Raw genomic sequence first — 20,955 nt, forward strand, 5'->3', positions numbered from 1 at the left:
AGAAAGCAGTATTATAAAAGCAAAGTGTATCTTTTCATCTTGCCAGAGAAGATGAGAAGAAAGCGGTGGGGAATGAAAAGCTAGTCTGTTTCAGTTCTGGGCTTTTAAAATAAAGCATTAATACAATGCAGCCCAGAAAAGAAGAATAAACCTGAACGGAAAACAAAGCTGCAACTGACAGTGTTTCAATTCTTTCCTTGCAAAGCGCACAGGACAGTCACGTCTTGCATGGTCTCATTTAGAGATGTGGACCAAAAATCAGAGACCACCTTCCAAAAGTTTCAACTTCAAATTTCTAAGCACAGCCAGGGGTGTTAGACATATCCTCCCCTCACAGCAGCCTAGTGGTCCAAACATGAGGATGGCAGCCTCACAGTATTTTGGGGAGGTAAGGCCATGCAGGTTCTGTCACTTGCTGTGAGGAGGGAACACAGCAGCTGCGTGGCTCTGCAGCACAGCACCCATTCAGCACTGATCAGGACAGAAGCTGGGAGACAGCTCAGAAATGGAGCACTAGCTCTTCTAAAAAAGCCTGAATGGTTGCTCCTTGTTCCAGAGCAAAGAGCTGAACTAAACAGTTCACATTAGTCAAACACTATGCAAAATAAGACTTTCTCCTACTCTAGCTGAAAGATAGGACCAAACTGTTGAGCTTTTTGTGGAGACAGTAACTGAAGACAAGTGCTATGAGATGTATAAACTTATGCCAGTTGATGGACTGAATAAATCAACATTAGCTACACTTAAAAGGCTTCAAAATTGTACTTACTCTTGGAATATATTTGCATTGATTTTTGGGATGCAGGATTACAGTATTGCTGGTCCTATAATCCTAGAGATCCTCAATTCCTTACTTATTCTAATAATTACATATTTAGGGGCTGCTTAAACATCTGCTTGTCAACAGAAGTTATAATTAACTAGGAGAAATAGGCTTCTTGGGTTTGTTTAATCTAATACAACACTATTGCTATTGATTTTACCCACATTACATTGTGGAATGCAAACAGCCTCAAAAACGAATCTATTTTTATAAAAGCTGAGCAATCAGTGGTGGATGTGTTTCCTTAGCAGGAGAGATACCCACATACCTATAGTGTGTTACCAAATTGCTTTTGTTTTTTTTAGTTTCTAATGGAATGAGAGACTCTTGGAATGAGTCAGAGCAATATTTCATTTGTATTTATTGAAATACTGAACCAGTACCCATCACATCAGAGAATTCTGTTCACTTTCTAAAGTAAATGGGATTTGGACTAAGCAATTGTGTATATAAATTGGTGCAGAGCTGAACATTAATACAGTCACCCCATTATTTTGTGAACAGTCTCAAGGCCATTTTCTGGAAAGATCAACTAATAGGAAAAGCAACCCAAAATTGCTTCTGGATTTCAGGAAAAGCTTGGGGAGTTATTTTATTATTGTACCTATAAGTGAAGCATTTGACTTGGTTCTGCATTTTTAATACAAAACACTTTGAAAAATTCCAGTCTTCTTTCAGCAGGAAAAATTGGTATATGACAAATAAATACACCTTATCTAGACTGAAATAACAGCTGCACTTTTAAAAGAATCTCATGCTTCTGGATATGGTTGCTATGAAAAATGGTACTACTACTTAATCCTTCCTCAAATAATCTCTGACCTCCATAATCTCTGGACTATGACACCTGTTTTCATGTGCCATGAGAGATCAAAAGGACACCTCTTGCTGTTAAGCCTATATACCTCATTGTACTGCAATAAAAATGAAATATCAATTGATGCATCACACAAAAGGCTTAGTGTCATATAAATCAACTCAAAAGCTTTTGGTATCCCTCTTTGATGTATTTGCTGTGAGGCTTTTTAAAACAGCAACCATGCAGGCCTTGGGAGCCCAGGAGGAGTGCAAAGCAGCAGAAAGATATGAATAGGGAAAAAGAGCAGTGTTAGAAACATCTGAGGGCCACAGCCACCTTCTGATGCATCAATCCTTCCACTGACACCGAGGGAATGAAAGGAGGAATGCGGGGGTAGGGTGCTTGCTTCTGGGCACACCTGTACGCAGCAAAGGAACAGCTGTAAGAATTATACTGGGCAGCTCCAAATACTGCCCAGAGGAGAGAAACAGAACTAGGAGGGCTGAGCTTTACTCTGGGAGAAGCTAGGGAGAGATACTGCAATATCTGTCCTCAGAAGAAATATCCACAAGGACAGGAAACCAGTTTTTAGTAAACAATATGTGGCTTAATTAATTTGACAGAGGAAAATATATGCAAGTACATTAGCATGTGGCCACGTATATTTACAAGTTTAATTTCTGAAGCTGTGATACCTAAAGAAAAAAAAATTTAAGGTTGCTGGGGTTTGCAGTGCCATGGTAAATGGTGAATACCATTAATGTTTTCCACCATTATGACAGGCAGAAAACCTGTATTTGAACCCTGAATCAGATTATAGTTTAATTCCTTCCAGTGTCTTCTTGCTGCCTGGGTCTGGGCAGCCCCTGCTTAGTGCCCAGTTTATCCCCTCTGAATTTTCTGTGGCCTTTAGAAAGGCCTGTTTGCACCAAACAAGTACCAGCACCAGGCAAGATCTCTGGCTGTTTGCCTACAGCACATGAAAAATTCCTGCTCCCACCATCACTTCTGCCAAAGCTAAGCCAGCACCCACAGCAGGAACTTGGGAGCCTGAGGAAGAGTGCTAATGTGCTAAGAAAGGTCCTGGCACAGGGCATGGAGAGGTTGTTAGCTCTACATTGTTGCCACTACACAAACTCTTCCACTGCACTGAGATAATTTCCTAAATATTTTTTGTACATCAATAAAAAAATAAACACAAGGAACTTTATCTTTCCCAAGGGTCATGGGCCATGCTGCAGATCAGCCAACCAAGTAAAGTGGCATCGAAAGCTGTTTGCCACCACGCATGGCTTTGTCCCTGAGATAACAGCTGGCTCCTGCGAGGCTTCCCAGACCACAGGCATTGACTTGAGCTTAGTGCTGCCCTGCTGGGGATCAACAGCTTCCAGACTGACACTGACTCTCTGAACAAAGCAGGGCTCCCTGCTGCGTGTTGGTTCCTCGCGCTCCGCAGCAGCCTCAGCACCTGCGCCACGGCCGGCAGGGAGGAGCAGGACAGCAGTGGCTTCCAGCAGGGCACAACACTTACAGGACATCCTGAGCAGGGGCACGGCTCATCCAGCCCTCTCCATCTCCATCCATGTCTGCCCAGAGCTGGAGCATGCAAAGTCTCTCCATGCACAGACAAACGTTTGCCATCTGAAGCCTCTGTAACCCCAAAGAGAGGAGAAAACACTCCCACTTTGGTGACTTTGATTAGGTTCTTTTTCCATTTTTCCACTTAGCACTGTTATGGTATGTTTCCATTTATATAAAGCTTAAAAAAATTAAAACTTCTATCTTTAAAGTCGAAATGGGATAAAGAAAGCATGAACCTTGAAGACCATAAACATTAATGGAAGAAAATCAGATGTGAAACATCAACACAGAGCAGTAAGTTGTACAGATGACTACCTGATTTGCTTTTTTCAGCCAACACATTTTTTCCACAATCCACAGTTAGCCTCATAAGCCGCCTGGCCAGGTGCAGATGCCATATTCTTTTTCTTCTCTCCCCAAAGAAAACTTTTAAAAATTGTTTCTTTCTTCCTGTTCCTGTGACAAATACTACTCTTCTCCAACCCAGATGACTCTCTGAAGGCCTAGTGAAATGAAGTGTGAATCTGTCCTGAGGACTGTGTAGCAAATCATGGAAAGAATATAAAGCATCTGTTGGTCTGGGACTAACAATTATTCGGAAAGATTTGCTTAGAATCTGAACATCCCATCATTTCAAAGGAAGGAAAAACAGGACAGCTCAGACTTCAGTGATCTCTGAACAGAAGAAGAGAATAAAAGCTGTTGCTGACATTTGCATGTGCCCACGATGTCCAAAGGACACTTGGTTCAGGGGTTGATCTTAAAAGTAATGCCCACATTCATTTTCCAGACCAGGAGGAAGATATGGAGCAAAATATGGGGAATTTTCACACATGCTTTAAAAATGCTAACAAAATTAAACCAAATCAAAATGGATGAGAGCATACCATGTAAAAGATAGGCCCTTTCCAGAATGAATGCACTGAACAAAGAGGAGAAACACATTTTGTGAAAAAGTATTTCACAAATGCAACTTAAGAACTTCACACTAAGCCATCAATGTAATTTGCCTTTCTCCAAAAAGCTTAAGCTATTACTCCATTTGGCACAACACAATCATGAGAAACAACATGGCCTATGCAGGATGTGTCTTCTCCAAGGCTTTCACTGTCAATAGTGGGCATAACACTGCTGCATCACAGCCTGGCACAGAAATATCCCACAGCAAATTTCCCAGCCAGCTGCATGACACAGCCTCAAGTTGCACCAGGGCAGGTTTTAATTTGGTATTGGGAAAAATTCTTCACAGAAAAGATTGCCAAGCACTGGAACAGGCTGCTCAGGGAAGTGATGGTGTCACTATCCCTGCAGGCATTGAAGACACATGTGGATGTGGCACTTAGGTTTAGTGTGGAGTTTGCTGTGCTGGGTTAATACTGGACTTGATTATCTAAGATCTGTTTCAAGCTAAACTATTTAAAATCCATCATGCCTTTGCAAAGACAGAAAGAAATGTTACTGTAAGCTGGAGTCCTATTTAAGAATTTTCACACATTTAGGAATGCGAAGAAATAAAGACTTTGTTACTTCATGAGGTCGTTCTGACTAGCTTTATAACCAGGTATACAACTAAGAAAAAGTAACCCTCATCATATCACTCTGATAGAGCCACATGCACACCAAGTGCTTCACAGAAGTTGTACAGTACACATTCTGACTGGAAGCACCAGTGCCATTCCATGGTGAGTCACGCTATCCCATGTACTTGGGCAGACTCACTCACCATGAGCCATATTTGTATCTGAAATGGAGAAGCAGCCCAAAGCCATTGTGCATTCTCATCAGAATACACTGTGCAATGCAGACAAGCTATTATTTGCTGTAAATAAGTAGTAAATAATTACAATATCCAATAAATGTCAGATTAATCCAGATTAGCAACAAACTTCTGTGACTTCAAATGCACCATGGTTCACTAAGGAGCATTGGTCATGAGTTTCTTTTACTGAAATGTATTTGTGGGCAAGTTAAGAAAATAATTTTAAAAAATCAGAAAAGAAACGGGCAATGGAATTATATTTGAGACATTAAATGTAGCCACTTTTCCACTTAAGGCTATCCATTGCCTACTGGTCTTTTAGTGTCATGAGAACAACAAAGGAACAACTCACACCCCTTATGTCCACTAGCACCTCCAAGCTTAAGACAGCCAAGATACTTGGGTGATGCTCAGCTGTCTCAGGATTAGGCCTTCAGCAACATCAGATTGCAGAGAGAAGGACTTCCACGGAGTACTGAGGATTTCTGGCCTGATCCATTTTCATGGGATCCTCAGACTTCTGGTTCTTGCAGCACTGTTGTGATCTGGAAAAATCCTTTCTACAGCTGACTTAGAGAGACGTGGGCTTCTGTGCTCAGTGTTACAGAAAGGAAACAAAACATGAGGGATGACTACGGAAATGAGCACTAATGGTTACTATTAAGATAATTTTGCTTCAGTTAGAATGAACAAGTCAACAATTATACAGGAAAAATTAGCTTTTATTAAAAATGTTTAGTAATAAGCAATGATTTTCCAAAATTGTTTTAACTTACTAAATCTAAACATACAAAGTCAGAAGCAAGTAAGAAATTGCTTGGTTAAAATCTTATTGAAGGTTAACTTGTCAGTAGTTCTACCAGATTTCCTGCAAGGCTTGCTTTTAAAATATCTTTTTATTGTTCTATTGGCTTTCCTTTAGAGATGCTCATCCTCCAGTAGAGATGTGTAGTCAACAACATGGATGATTTGATTCATTTATATAAACAGAAGAAAGAAAACATAAGTTGCATCCATCTCTGAGTCCAATGTTAAGGCTTCCAGAGGATTCAGAGGTCCGTATGCTGGCTGCAAAAGCCCAAGGCAGCTCTTACACTGACTGTAGTTTGCACCATACCAGAATGGCAACATACTAATTTCATATTAATTTATGAAAGTACTCTTTGGTCACAAACATCCTGTAACAGTGCATCAGATGCTACTTTTCAGCCTTTTAAGTAGCTTGTTTTATTTGTTTTATTCACGGCATTCAGATTTTCCTCATGCATGTATATTCCATTTCTGTGTGCGTGCATGTGCACGAAGTCTGAGTTGTTTCTATGCAGACACATCAGGATAGAAAAAAAGGATGTAATTTACTTTCTGATAGCTTTCAAATGTCAGACTGCAACAGCTCTAGTCTAAAATAGCCTTTTATTGATGTTCCTCGGCATATACAGTTCATCTTTAAGGTACCACATTACTGAAGTTTTCAGAATACACAAAATAAGAAATTTGTGATCCTTTTATATTATTGTCTATTACACTGTAAAGCCACGTTACTCAAACTCAAAGTCTTATTTTTGGTGTGAAAAGTTTAAGATTGAGTAAGGGAAAATCTAGCTGCTGAGGATGCACGTAAGAGTGTCTAGACAATGACACTTGCTTAAAAGGCACACCAAGAAAAGGCAAGCTAGGTTCCTCTCCTGATGGTTTAAATCTGTTCTATATTTTCTCTTTTAATATATATAGATATGAATATATACGTGTGTATATCTACACAAACCAATGTATGCACACACACCTTTGAGCTTGTGAGAACAGAAAGTTCAAGAAGCAGAAATTACTTTAAATAAATAAGAACCATAGTAATAGGGGGAAGTTGGTGCTGTTATTTTTTTCCTGCATTATGATTATAATCTAATGACACAGTGATGTGTTTATACCATTTTTTACTTTACATCATTTAGTTCTATAAATGTGAGTCGCAGGAGTACCAGGTGCATTTTATCTTGCCTAAAGTAATTTTTATAGATCTTCTGTGTTCCTGCATTTTCACTAGGAATGGTCACTGCTCTAAGAAGTATGAAGAGAGTTGAGGATAAGGACATTCTAATAGTCACAAGATTTATTTGCCACTAGGGTTTACACGTCAGAGCATGGTGTGCATGCAAACACACAGAGAATGACAACGACAGCGATGGCTGTATACAGCTCAAACCCAAATACTGGCACCAGCATGGCTGGAGAATGCTGATCCTGTAAGACCTTTTTGTTTCCATTGGCATAAGCTTTGTGACATAATGCATCATTTCCAAAATCAGCACTATTCCATCTAAATGGTCCACGTATGTTGACAATTAATGTTAAGAGGTATGAGATGATTACTAACTTCCAGAAAACATTTAACAGAAGATGCCCATACAGTAGTCACCATTAAAAGTTTAACAGCTGAAGGCTGAATGTAAAGATATTTTCAGCTGTTTTGTTTAAAGTATGACTATCACAGTGAAGTTATTTACATACAAGGCAACGATAGTAAAGATTTCAATAGAGAACACAGTAGATTGTTCAGAGAGTGGATCACATTTTCTGCGAAGTCTCAAATATTTTTTACAACATTGTAAATTCTACCAATAGTTATTCCAACAACATAAACCAGACAAGAACTTATAAAAAGCTATTAAGAGCTTGGTCCTGCACTTCTGAGTCCCCAAAATCTACCAACAGAAGACTACAGGAATTTTGAATGTTTAGCAATTGCAGGACAAACCCCCCAGAACGCTATTAAATGTTGCTTCTTTTCTATACTTATTAAATATAAGTATTCAATTTATTTTCTTTGGTTTTTAAATTACTATCCCTTTGTAGCTACAATACGAAAACAAACAAACCCCAAAGCACTAATAATTCCCCTCTCCCCTCAAAAGAGTGATTAAAAAACCCCAAATGAAACAAAAAACATATCCAGAAAGTGTAGCTGTTACTTCATTATAAAACTACGGTGCAAAATAGAGGTTTATACTCGTCAGAATTGCAATAGCAATTGGAAGTTTACACTTAAGGAGTGACTGTAAGTATTGCTTCTCCTGAATAACAAAAACTAAAACTGATTAGGCACTTGTTTTCTTGTTTAATGACAGCTGACTCAGTGTGCGTACAAATGACAGAACTCCTCTCTCAAAGAATGCTCTGTAGTGTAACAACTGGACTGTACAATCAGTCCCTGATTCAGGAGAGCAGAAAAACATGTGCCTATTACTTTATTCCTAAATTTTACTGCTATGAATGGGCTGGATACATGTTCAAGTGCTGTCCTGAATCAGGATACGTGTTGAATTTGGAGTTTTAAAAGATAATACAGTGATGAGCAGCTTTTCATTATACTACAATAGTAAGTTTATCTAATTTGACACTGCTCTCCACAGTATTATCCTAATACTTCTCAACAGAAAACAGGCATAAAATAAATAGGATAACCAAAGATTACATAATAAATATGCTACTATGTGGGAGAAAAATACATTGTAATATAAGGCTCGGTAGTGTTGCACAATCAAGAAAACATTCCAGGTGCTCCAAAACACAATTCCCAATGTACAACACCAAGTTACCACTACACGCCTGAAAGAGACTGGGAAGTAACAGATTAAACTTCTATTACATTAAACATCTGAAAATGCAAACAAGTGGTAAAGTGTTTTGCTGCCTTTGCAGAACATCATATGGATATTCTTGACTGCTGCAATTGTCACTGCTTGTGAAGGAAAATTTAACAGACTGGATTTTTGAAAACTCACATAATCGAATTCCTTCTGACTTACAAAGTTACCAGTGTCCACACTGACTCCTAGTATTGTGTTTGAAAGGAAAACAAACTCAGAAATTTTGCTGCCTCCGTTTCTTTGCATCCATTGCATCTAGGATAGGTTGCCTCTTTGCAGTGTACCTCTGACGAAGCTCCTCAATTTCTCGTTCCATCATAGGGTCCAAAGCCTTTAATCTCATCTGTAATTCTTCTAAACTCAGATTTTTTAACTGCAAAACAACCAAACAAAAAACAATTCCACAAAAAAATATTAGAAACTGTTTTCAACAAAAAAGAAAATCATTGCCTTTCATAAGCCTTTAATTTACAGCTGCAGGGTTTTACACACTTAAGTGTGTATGTATACACATAATATATATGCATGTAACTGTTGATAAAGCCAAAAGCCTCGGTGTGCTCCACAGTAAATAACAGCCTAGGAAAGCAAACACACGTAGCACATTTAATTGAAAAAAAACCCAAAACCTTTGCAGACCTTGCAAATAAATCACAAATATATCCAGGACTGGAGTTTACCTCATTAGGCTGAAAAAAGCAATCCACAGAATACAAACATATATATATATATATATATACATGTTACATATATATGTTATAACTTACATTGCATAATCAAATACTTCTTATTGAACTCATATAAAAGACTGAAAAATACACAGCTTCTGTAAATAATACTCTTGAGAGATATTTAGGGGTACTTTCTGATAAGAAGGTCAAGGCACCTTCCTCAACACGCTGCTGTCAGAACTACTCAAAACAAATTGCTAACAGTGTTTTAAGTAATATATTAAATAATTTCCTGAATTCATGGGGGGTTACCTTTGACCAAGTTCTTTTCTCAAAAAATATTTTCTCAGAATGTTTAACAGTTCATTACTGTTCATTTCACTCATTACAAGTGATCATAAAACATGTCAGTGACTTCACTGCCTTGTTGGCTGCTGCCAACAAAGGTTGAGTATTGTCAGATACTGGGGCATGTTGGGCTCTACTGCCCCACCTGCGATTGCAGGGAATGATCTGCATTTGAAATGCGTTCTTTGTCTGGCCTGTGTGGTTTTTTCCTGATGTAATTTAGTGCCATTCTGCATTTCTCTTTTGCTAGAACTGCCCATGTGCCATTCAGTCACATTATACACCAGTGTGAAAAACAGTCAGCAAACTGCAAATAGCACATATAATTTCCTCTTATGAAAGGGATAATCTTTATTTTGTTTGCAAATAGTCTGACATTGCAAACAAGCACACTATGTAACTCATGGGTAAAAAAACCCAACTTTTCTGAATCAACTACCAATGAGTCAATACTTCATTCATGAAACTAGAGCAGGCTTCTATCAACACAATCTGATCTGTTTTCCCTGAGGAATTAACTGCTACTTTTGATCTTTATTTTTATCAGCAATTGAGGCATATAAATTAGCAACACATACTGCTACATACAGTCCAAACCCCAGCATTATGACTTCTATTAACAGACCACACTGCACATAGTAAACAAATAATTTAAAGTCATAATAAAGAGAGTGGGCATATCAGAAACACATAACAGAGCATATGGAAAAGATGCACATCTTCATGCAACATCATTTTAACCATAAAAGGTTAGGTTACTAACGAAGAAGAGAATTAAGCCCCACATGTCAAAATATCTTCGAGGACCAAAGATCCCAAGATCTGTATGAGACTTCAGATGTGCTCAGCAATGTTGGTCTTACAGAATCACAGAATATGCCAAGTTGGAAGGGACCCACAAGGACCATCAATGTCCAACTGGCCCTGCACAGTACAGCCCCAAGAGTCAGGTGCCTGGGAACATTGTTCAAACGGTTCTTTAACTCTTTCAGGCTTGGTGCTGTGACCACTTCCCTGGGGAGCCGTTCCAGTGCCCAAGCACCATTTTGAAATGTCCAACCTAACCCTCCCCTGACACAAGCTCAGGCCATTCCCTCGTGTCCTGCCACTGGGCACCACAAAGAAGAGATCAGTGCCTGCTCCTTCTCCTTCCCTCATGAGGAAGTTGTAGATGGCAATGAGATCTCCCCTCAGTGTCCTCCAGGCTGAAGAGACCAAGTGACTTCAGATGTTCTTCAAGATGGCTTCTCCTCTAGACCCTTCACCACCATCTTTGCTGCCCTCCTTGCGACACTTTGTTTGCCCTCCCATGCTTTCTCCCAAAGACTCTTCTTCTCCTTATGAAGGAAAGAGTTGCCTTCCAAGGCATCAAACATCATCCATTTTACTGCACTCCTCCCATTTAACATGTAGAAAAAAGATGGGGGAAAGGAATTCCTTAGTCACCAAGACTTGTGCAGAAAAAGACCTTTTCATTTTCAGAGGAAGAAAAGATTAAAAGCCTGTACTATTCTATTTAATTTTTAGCCCACTGACATATGTAACTCGCATATGATGCACTTTTCCGTGAAGATACTCTCTTAGAGAAGTTAAGTGTCAAGAGATTTTAAGTATAATAGGAAGAGATGTCAGTGCCAACTCCACTGCTTAACTGATCCCAACACAGCACAGATGAGAGGAGCAATAAACCCACGTGTGACAGGAATAATGTATTTAGCTCGTGTGACAGGAATAATGCATTTGGGGCTCCACAGCCCAGCAAATGCCTAAGGCTGAATAATCTTGTGCAGGTGTTTTGTGAGAACTGCCAGTGATGACGTTCCTAGCCACTCTTGGCCAGTCTGGACAGCCACTTACTCTCTCAGTCACCACTGTAGACATCAGGCTTCAACGGCACAGAATAGGCTCCAACTGATGTAATTACATAATTATTCTGCTCTGAAAAAACATTTTTTCATAAATTAGCTGCAAAGAATGTGGTGGGTGAGTTTTTATTTAAATTTCAATCAAGAAACTGAGCCAGCAAACAGAATTAACTACTCTTTAAAGATCACAGACATCTGGGATGAATATTAAAATATTTTTTAAAATAATTTTTTAAGCCAGAGGCCAAGAATCTTTCAGAATTATCTCAGATATGTCTCCCAGGAGACCCAGATAGCCACAGTACTAATCTATATGAACAGCTGATACTCAGGACATTTAAAGGAAGGAAGTGGCAGAAAACAGAAGTTAGGAAGGTCTCACCTATCTGACATCAGGTGAGAAAACCACCAGTCACAGCTGAATCTGGGAAATTATTTGTGTCTGTGCACATATATGTTTCCTTGGCAAATTTAAAAATATATTTCTTTGACTTCTGTCTGTGCTATGTAGGTATTACCTCACAAACCCTAAAAGCCTGCAATAATCCAAACACTGAATGCAACAGCAAATATATCAAATAAGATGTGTAGAAATATCTGAAACAAGATATTTCATTACTCCTATGTAATTTATTGCCCTGCATGAATAAATATTTTGGTTCAAATTCTTAAAGCAATAGAGCTCAGCATTCATTTACTTCCACTTGTAAACAGTTTGCAATTTAAACTGCCATTAATAATTCACCAAGTAGCTTGTAGCATTTACTACTGGGGCTACTGGCATTAATGGGAAGGGAGAGGGAAGCATTCAGTTGTACAAGCTACAGGAATTTAGAAAGGCTTTAAATTTTATTTCAGTAGCTTCTAGAAAGCTGTTAACTGTAACGAATTGTTCCAATTACAATTGTAATCAGGATAGCATTTGTATGACAGTAATACATCATTCCATTTCTGCCACTTCACATAATGGTCCAAACTATGCCCTTTCATAAATCAAACACCCACAACCACACAAGAGACAGTAATTAGTGTCAGGATGGGCCACTTCCAAGACAGAGATCTTAATGGAATTTCTGGTAACAGCGTTTGTCTTCACTGGGACCCTTTATTTCACCAGGTAATCACATGGATTTGAGAAAGCAATAGTCCAAACTCCAATTTACAATGCCACAAACAGACACGGCCTTTTAGAGTGAGTACACTTCCCCAGTTTTCCAGAAGAAAATTAGGTGTACAATGATAAAACTTTTCTCCTTAAAGATGTATTTGTTAACCTAATCATTAAAGAGAGCTACAATGCATAAGGGAAGCAAATCAAACAAGGAAGTCAAACCACTGTCAGAGCCAGATGACATCAAATAATTTCTCCTCAAAGCTAATGTATTCTCAAGATATAGTCACGTGCAAAGAAGTCTCATTGAAATTCTCTGCTTTGCTAGAGGAAGGAAAATCAACTTTGCCTACGAAGAGACCAGACAGACATCCTTGTGGGACAAAATCAACCAGTGCTGCAAGCTGAGCACCAGCAGCTCCTGCCTCCACTTTCTCCTCTCCCTGATCCAGGGGGAAATCCTGGCAGAAGGCAACCTTTCAGAAAGGAGTTCCATCGACTCAAGTTCCCAAGTGGCTGAAGTATCTTTCAGCAGCACCAACCTAAGATGGGACAAATAGAATAAAAGCATAACTAACCTTTTAACTGAACTACAATTTTCAGTTATAATATTTGGAGAAGACAACTCAGCCACACACTTGGGAGACAAGTAAGTCTGGAAACTTAGTGCACTTTATCTCAAACTTCCAGGAAATGGGACACCAATTTAACTCCTCCTTGCTCGTTTTTCAACTTATTTCTAGTAGGTTGGAGGCTTTTCCAGGAAGGGCCACATGTAGATGTTAAAAAGGAGCAGAACAGATAAGGAATCGTTAGCAAGCTTTTTTTTAATGTGAGTGTCCTCATTACGCTGGGATACAGTAAAAATCCAAAAGCTGAGGCAGCTCCAGGCATGAAGTGTTCCAGTTGCCATCAGAGCACAGGTCAGAGCTACAAGCGCTCCACTGAAAGGAGCACTGCCCTTGTGTGAAGGTGGTAGGAGCCACTGCTGATCACTCCAGGGGCTTAAAATAATCCAGCATGATCACGCAAGGTTTGTTGAATACAGTGCAAATTAGCAAGTCATCAGAAGAACACTTCCTATTGTAGTGGGCTGACCCTGTCTGGGTGCTAGGCACCCACCAAAGCTGCTCTGTCACTCCCACAACTGGACAGGAGAGAGAAAATGTAACAAAGATTCACAAGCTGAGATAAGGTCTAGGAGAGACCACTCACCAAATTCTATCATGGGCCAAACAGAACTGAATCAGGGATATTAATTAAATTTACTTATAACAAAATCAGAGCAGGATAACAAGAAGTCAATTGGACTTCTGTTAAAACACCTTCCCTCAGTTAATCAGACTGTTAAAAATACCTTCCCCTCCACCCCTCCCTCCTTCCCAGCTATACCTCCCCTCCCCCCACCAGTAGAGGGAGAGAGGGAATGGAGGTTTTGATCAGTTTATCACATGTTGTTTCTGCTGCTGCTCAGGCAGAGTTGTCCTTCTGCTGCTCCAGTGTGGGGTCTCTCCCATGGGAGACAGTCCTCCATAAACTTCCCCCATGTGAGTCCATCCCATGGGCATCAGTCTGCACCAACTGCTGCAATGTGGGTCACTCTTCCACGAGAGGCCTTCCAGGACAGGCTTCTCCAGCATGGGTCACATACAGGTCCTAGCAGGAAACCTGCTCCAGCATGGGTTCCTCTCTCCACAGGTCTGGAGATCCCTACCAGGAGCCAGCTCCAGCACAGGCCTCCCACAGATTCACAGATCTCTTTCCAACACCCAGGTGTTCTCCACGCGCTGCAGGTGGATCTCTGCATCACCATCTACCACCAAGAACTGTAGGGGCACAGTTGCCTCACCAGAGGCTGCAGGGGAACCTCAGTTCCAGTGCCTGGAGCTGGAATCTCCTCCCTCACGTCTTCTCCCCTGCCTTTGATGTCTGCAGAGCTGTTGCTCCCACATAGTCTCACTCTGCTTTTCTCTGGCCACAACTACCACAGGCAATACCTTTTTATTTCCTTGTTAAATATGTTATGGCAGAGGCATTACCACCATTCCTGACTGGCTCAGTCTCGGCCAGCAGCAGGTCCAGAGCTGGCTGGCACTGGCTCTGCTGGACATGGGGGAAGCTTCTGGCAGCTTCTCACAGAAGCCACCCAGCTACCAAAACCTGGCCACACAAACCCAATACACCTATGCCAAAAACATTCTCACCCTGGTCATTACTGGCTTCAGGTGATTGGTTTTTTTACGTGTCCTCAGTGACACACAAGGAACTTTCCCCTCACATACTGAGGCACACCTCCCAGAACGGAACTTCTGCAAGGGAAGTGCAACAAGTTTTACTTTTTTTGTCTTTTGGTCTAACTTCCTGCATCCCATATGGACCAGGTTCATTTGGATCACTATTTTCAGCTAACCAAAGAATAATTACTTGCAATCAATACTACTGCCTGCAGGAGGACCCACACGGTCTCTTACATATTTTGTTTACAATCCTCATCAAATCATACTGATGAAAATTCTGGCCAAAAGGGGCACTTGGAAAATAGGTGTGCATTCCTGTCTACAGACCTGAGTTCTGAGCAATAAGCTCGGAAGCAAGGAGATAAAGTACGATCAAAAATGGACTCTCAGAAGTCGTGAAGTCAAGGAGTACAATGTAAAACCTGGATTCCACATGTGTCCAGCACAGGAGCCAGAAGGATGGACTGAGATACTTGGTGGTGCTTGCAGTCCATGGATTTAGGTGAGGAGGTCTGGAACTCAACAGCCACACTTGGCCAGCTCATATCTGTAGCCATCCAAACTTTTCAGGCGGCAGAAGCCAAAGTTGTGGTGGATGTAGAATACTATAATCTTAATCCATTCTGGACAGCAAGAGAGGTAAACAAAACCTCTATGCCAATCATGTTTTCAATATGATAAAAGTAGATTTCATTATTAATTCCATAATGCATGAGTTACCATTGGAAACCTCCAGTCTATCGAAGTAAATTATGAAATACTGCTATTAAGCTGGTGCAACAAAAACAAACAAATGCATTTTCAGGGTTTAAATTGTTAAGAAAACAGATATTCAATCAAAAAGTAATCTCTATCAAGTTTGTTATGTTTACTTGAAAAAAACAAATTCTTCCTAGCAACTGCTTAAATGAATCTTACATGCAACATGCCTATTAGGGGCCTTTGATTAAAAAAATATGGATTGTTAATACTATATCCTGAGTAATCTATTTTCCCATCTGCTAGCAATTCCTACAGTATGAATTATCAACAGAATGGCTAACAACGATTACTGCATCAATAGCAATTGCAAAAGGGGGTTGCCCATAGCACCTTCTAACCAGTGCATATCTTGGATTGTCTCGTGTGTCAGTGGATAAAGGTAACAGAAACTTTTCTGTCCAGCTGTTCACTTTCCTCTATTGAGTAGTTTTCTCTAGTGGAATGAGCTCCACATCAAACTCCTTTTTTTTAATGGTATAAAAAGTTAAACTCGAGTCAGAATCCAAAAGGCACAAGGTGGGCCTTTCTGCCCAATTCATCTCTACTATGAGTTCACATCCAAAATCTGTGAATCTCGCTAGTGAAAATATTGTCACACACTTGTGTGCAAGGAAATACTCCCCAGCTACTGCTGTCAGTTCAGCTGCTTCCATGCAGCAACAGGAGGAGAACTGCTTCATGTTTGCTTACACAGCAAATCCTGCTGACCCTGCTGAAGCAGTGCCAGGTAAGGACGAGCTGTCTCAGGCACCCACTGGCCACACAGCAGCGCTCTGACTTGCTGCCATCCCCACCCCTGCGGTCACTGCAGTGAGCAAATCAGTCACAAGAAAAACTGGGATGGGGAATGGAATGAGAGCATTTACTTCAGAGTGTCTGAAGGGCAAGAATGCTTGTTGCAATGCACAGAGTTATACAAATATAAAAAGGACCTGTAACAATTTATAGGAGAGAAGGACTGACAACTGTTGAAAGCCAAAGTTCATTCCACAGGACTGCAGTTACCTTAAGCATCTTGGGGGGTAAAATAAGCATATAAGAGAAAATTAAAGATGGACAAGTTAATGTATTTTTAAAATGGTTTTTAGGGAAAAAAATTGTATTTAACTTCTCCATTATTAATTGCTATTTTCACAAGCAGAATTCTCTTTGCTCTAACATTAAAGCTGTGCATAATTTTAGCAATACAAAGCTAAATCTTAGTCAGTACCATGAATATTTTTCAGCTCTAGGAGACTTTCATCAGCTTCATACAAAGTGACATTACAATAGAAATCACCACTAGGAACAAAACAAACTTTTCTGTAGCATTAGTTCATACTATCATTTGCATGCTTTTTTGAATAGTGCCCAGGGCTCTCCTTTGAGCACATTAAATACTGTCAGTACTAAAATTCAAAAATCATGAGTCGAGCCATTTACTTTCATTAAACTATCCTTAAAATTAGATTTCTAAAATAAGATGTTTTTAAGAGAAGGGAAGTTTCTTTTTATTTCCCCTGTCATTTCTAAGTCATCAGGACGCAGATAAAATTTAAATATTTCTGCAATTAAAAAGGCTTAAAAGCTCAGGGGGGAAAAAATCTAGTAGTCAAAAACTTCAATGAACAATCATGATTATTGGAACTGAAATCTAAGGAAAAGCACAGATTATCATGAACAGCAGTGCAAAATTAGCAATAATGTCTGTTGCAATATTACCTCGTTCCTGACAAAACAGTAAAGCAGAAATAAGTAAGGCAGTGTGCATTGATGCTTTATCACATCCTAAGCATTTCAAATATAGTTTACATCAGTTTTACCTACTATAGCATGTGGTTCTTGGAGCTATTAGGCATATAGTTTTCACTAAAACAAATACAGCACCATGAAAGAGTCTGAACATGGGGAAATAAACTGAAGTAATGTATCTCAAAAACTGTAGCCAGTAAACTTCCATTGTAAGTACCTTTGAGATCAAATCCTTAGTAACTCATAGAAAATGTAAAAAATAATGTAAGCGTACAGAAGGAAAAAAATCCTACCAATCTCTCTTTCCCATGTCATTTGCACAGAGTGTATTGTTACACTACACGCTAGGGTCTACTGAAGCATGACACTTTAATTTGCTATCACCTCCTCTTTAGAATTTCATCATCCATCACAGACATTTTAAAGATTACTTTTAGAGTATCACAGGCAAAAATTCACAGTTTGGAATCCCTTCGAAAAAATCTTAGTGGCTTTTTATATCCTGTGATTTTCTATACCAGGAATCCCAAGCTTAATTGTACAGTTTGTCCTGAAGAATACTACAAATGTTTACAGAAGCTCCCAACAGAGTAAATAAGCTAAAGATGAGGAAAAACACTCCATCTGGATACTCACCATGCTGTTTAAACTTCATTGCAAATATATCCACACAGTGTTGATGGCAAAGTAGCTACTACACCTGAACTAAAAATATGCAGGATTTCCCCCCCAGCCCTTTCTGCTTTTGGAGGAAAAAAAAGAGCAAGGGAAGAAAAAAACCCCAAAATAACACCCAAAACATTCTTTCAAATATTACCAAGCAAAGAGATAAAGATTTAAAAGGAAAAGAGACTCTTTATTTAAAGCTCTTAGCGTAGCAAGTAAGTAGCATCAAAAAGTCAGCATTTTATCTTTATTAATCTATAGCTCTCCAGGGCAAATTCTTCTAAATAATCCTTCATCCTGAGCTCAGCTATCAGCAGGTATCTTACAGTGTCCTTGAATTCACCATTCACAATTCAGCTACTGCAGCTGTCATTCAGCTTCATAAACCCAAATGTTGCTGTCATATCCGAAAGTTTTTGCAACTTAATCCACTGCCTTCCTGACATCTGATTCTTCCATGAAATGAGCATTTAAAAAATATTCAGAAAAGAACAGTATTTTATTTTCGTAAAATTCTACTCACCTACACATAAATGCACGCTGTATTAAGAACAAAGATATAAGCTGTTAGGGATGAGAAACATTTTAAAAACCCTATTTGTTTAAGAAACCAAAACACTGTAAAGATAAATTAAAAAATGAAAGATGCTCCTAGTTTTGCTAAAGTATTTTGTAGATACAAAAATATAGTGAAAACTAAAGACATTAGTAACTTGAAGTAGAAGCCCCGAGGTTAAAAAAGTGGTATTACAAATCTAAAAATTCATTGAATGCATAATGATATATTTTAAAGCTATTTTTCCTCAATAGTCCATTTAAGATTATTTTTAAAATAGAAAGAAAAATGGAAACTCTTAATAGTGAGTTTTGACACACAGTGCATGCACAGCAATAACCCTCAGACTGAGAAAAGCATTTCACCTGAAGAGCAATGCAAGAGGCTAAAAGAATTTTAAACATCAAACCTTAGTGTCCTACTGAGGAATAATACAAGTGAATCCAAATCTTCTGAGAAGCATAAAAGGTTGATACTCAAACCTAAACCAACAAAACTAAATCTTCCTAACAGGAAAAGTCTGTTGGAAGAGACACTCAACCCCCAAACCCAAAATGCACACGCAAATTGGTATCTTATTTGCTGGGAAACCTTGACTTAGCTATACTCTTTATAAGGAAGAAAATTCGGTTTAGTTTAGCACAGCTAATTCAGCAAGGATCTAGGAATAACAAATTATCTTTAATAAATGTAAAAATTATAGACATACTGTTTGCTGGGGTTTATTTCATGCAGAAAGCTTTCTGGAAGTCATCCTATAGTCCAAAAACTCAGGGCAATTTATGAGCAACAAATGCCAGGTTTATTAATCACTGGAAGAAGGAAGAAAATATAGCAAAGGCAGCAAAAAACTCCCAAGAAAACTGAGACATCAGTTGAAAGAGGTCTGCAAAACCTCAGAAATTGTATAATCTGAACTTGCAGCAACTCTTTTATAAAGACTGGGCTAAGCAGAAAGATTTAACTGAGCTGTTAATTGCAGCGAGAGCAGAACACTGCCTCAGGAAGGCCTGCAGGTTACCACCTTGGGAGAGGGACTGGAGGAGGATGACAGCCAAGCACACCAACACACAGCCCATGGATGCTGCACACAGGGACTGACTGCAGTGAACTGCAAGGGTAGAATCAATCCCCCAGGCTGTAGCATCTTTGCCAGACAGTACCAAACTTTCTTTTCCGTACAACTTAAAAAATCAAAGAGAAGCACAGCTGGCTTTTAAAGAATGTGTCTCAATCCACAGTTCCTCAAAAAATCTTTATTCCTTCCTCAAACATTTTCTGGAAATCCTTTTTCACCCACCAGAACTACTTGACTACTATTTAGTTTGATGTGGTTCACAGTTTTCCTAAAAGATTTGGGTGCCCAACAGCAGCATCCTGGCCCACGGTGTACCCGAAGAGGAATGGTACTGTTCCACTCCTGCATGGCTTTCAGCAGCTATCTGAATCACAGGGGATGGAGATCTCATTTGCTGATGGACATTTAGTGCTATGAAAATTGATTTAAATTGTTCAGGCTTAAGAACTGAGCAGATTTTAAAAAATCTCTGTACACCAAAACAATAGTTTATTAACTGTTCCCGATGCTGCCTTCCACTGAAGTCCTATCTATAAATCATAATCAATCAGGCACTACAAAGTTTCAGCTGGTTCATTAAAGGTGGATTTGGTTTTTCTTTTGTCAAAATGCACCAGCCCCATACTTGGAAAACACATAATAAATAAACAGCATCAATAAACCTGATGAAATCCACTGTATGATGGGCTAAATCTAGCAGACATCTACTGGTTTGCTTTTAATCCAGAATAAATTAAATCCAAAATAAGTGAACAAATACAGAAATGGATAATCTATTAATAACACCACTTAGGTAGCAGCTTTTAAATAATATACAGTATCTCTTATTTTACAAACACATAGTACACCACTCTATTGCAAATAATATACTAAAAAAATCCTTAAAATACAGAACAAGATAATCACTGATATCTGTCATGTCAACACACATTAATCAAGAGTTCCATGTACCAACATACAACTAAAAGCAACACTAAATTAAAAAGAACAGACCACTTATCTTAATGAACATGAAATCTAGGGAATCTAGACACTGAACAGTACATTTAACCATAACCTAAATCTAGTCTCTAAAACACAATCCACCTTTGCGAGAAGTGTGATGATCACTCTCTATGAATTTAGAAACTACAGTTATTCATTAAGATTCAACAGTTCAGTGGCATATTCACTTACAGAGTCCAGAACTGACAAAATCATGTGCCAAAGAAACATTTTATTATCAAACATTTTGTCTGTGACTCAAATATAAGTGTGATCAAGTCAACAATTAGCACAGCTCTTTCTTACCTTACCTTCACAGAACTCTCTCCTAGGAAGGTCT

At 39.1% G+C, this 20,955-nt stretch overlaps 1 protein-coding gene across 1 annotated transcript in view; it reads right to left on the minus strand.

Moving 5' to 3' along the window:
• Positions 1–7,043: 7,043 nt before the first annotated feature.
• Positions 7,044–20,955, minus strand: part of STK3 (serine/threonine kinase 3) — a 128,514-nt gene continuing 114,602 nt past the window's right edge. The window contains exon 11 of the mRNA XM_041412923.1: positions 7,044–8,979. Within this exon, the coding sequence (XP_041268857.1) occupies positions 8,821–8,979 (159 nt within the window). The 3' untranslated portion in view covers positions 7,044–8,820. The remainder of the gene's footprint in view (positions 8,980–20,955) is intronic.

Source organism: Onychostruthus taczanowskii, unplaced genomic scaffold (genome assembly GCF_017590055.1).
Source record: "Onychostruthus taczanowskii isolate IOZ18803 unplaced genomic scaffold, ASM1759005v1 scaffold4, whole genome shotgun sequence".
NCBI classification, from domain to species: Eukaryota; Metazoa; Chordata; class Aves; order Passeriformes; family Passeridae; genus Onychostruthus; species Onychostruthus taczanowskii.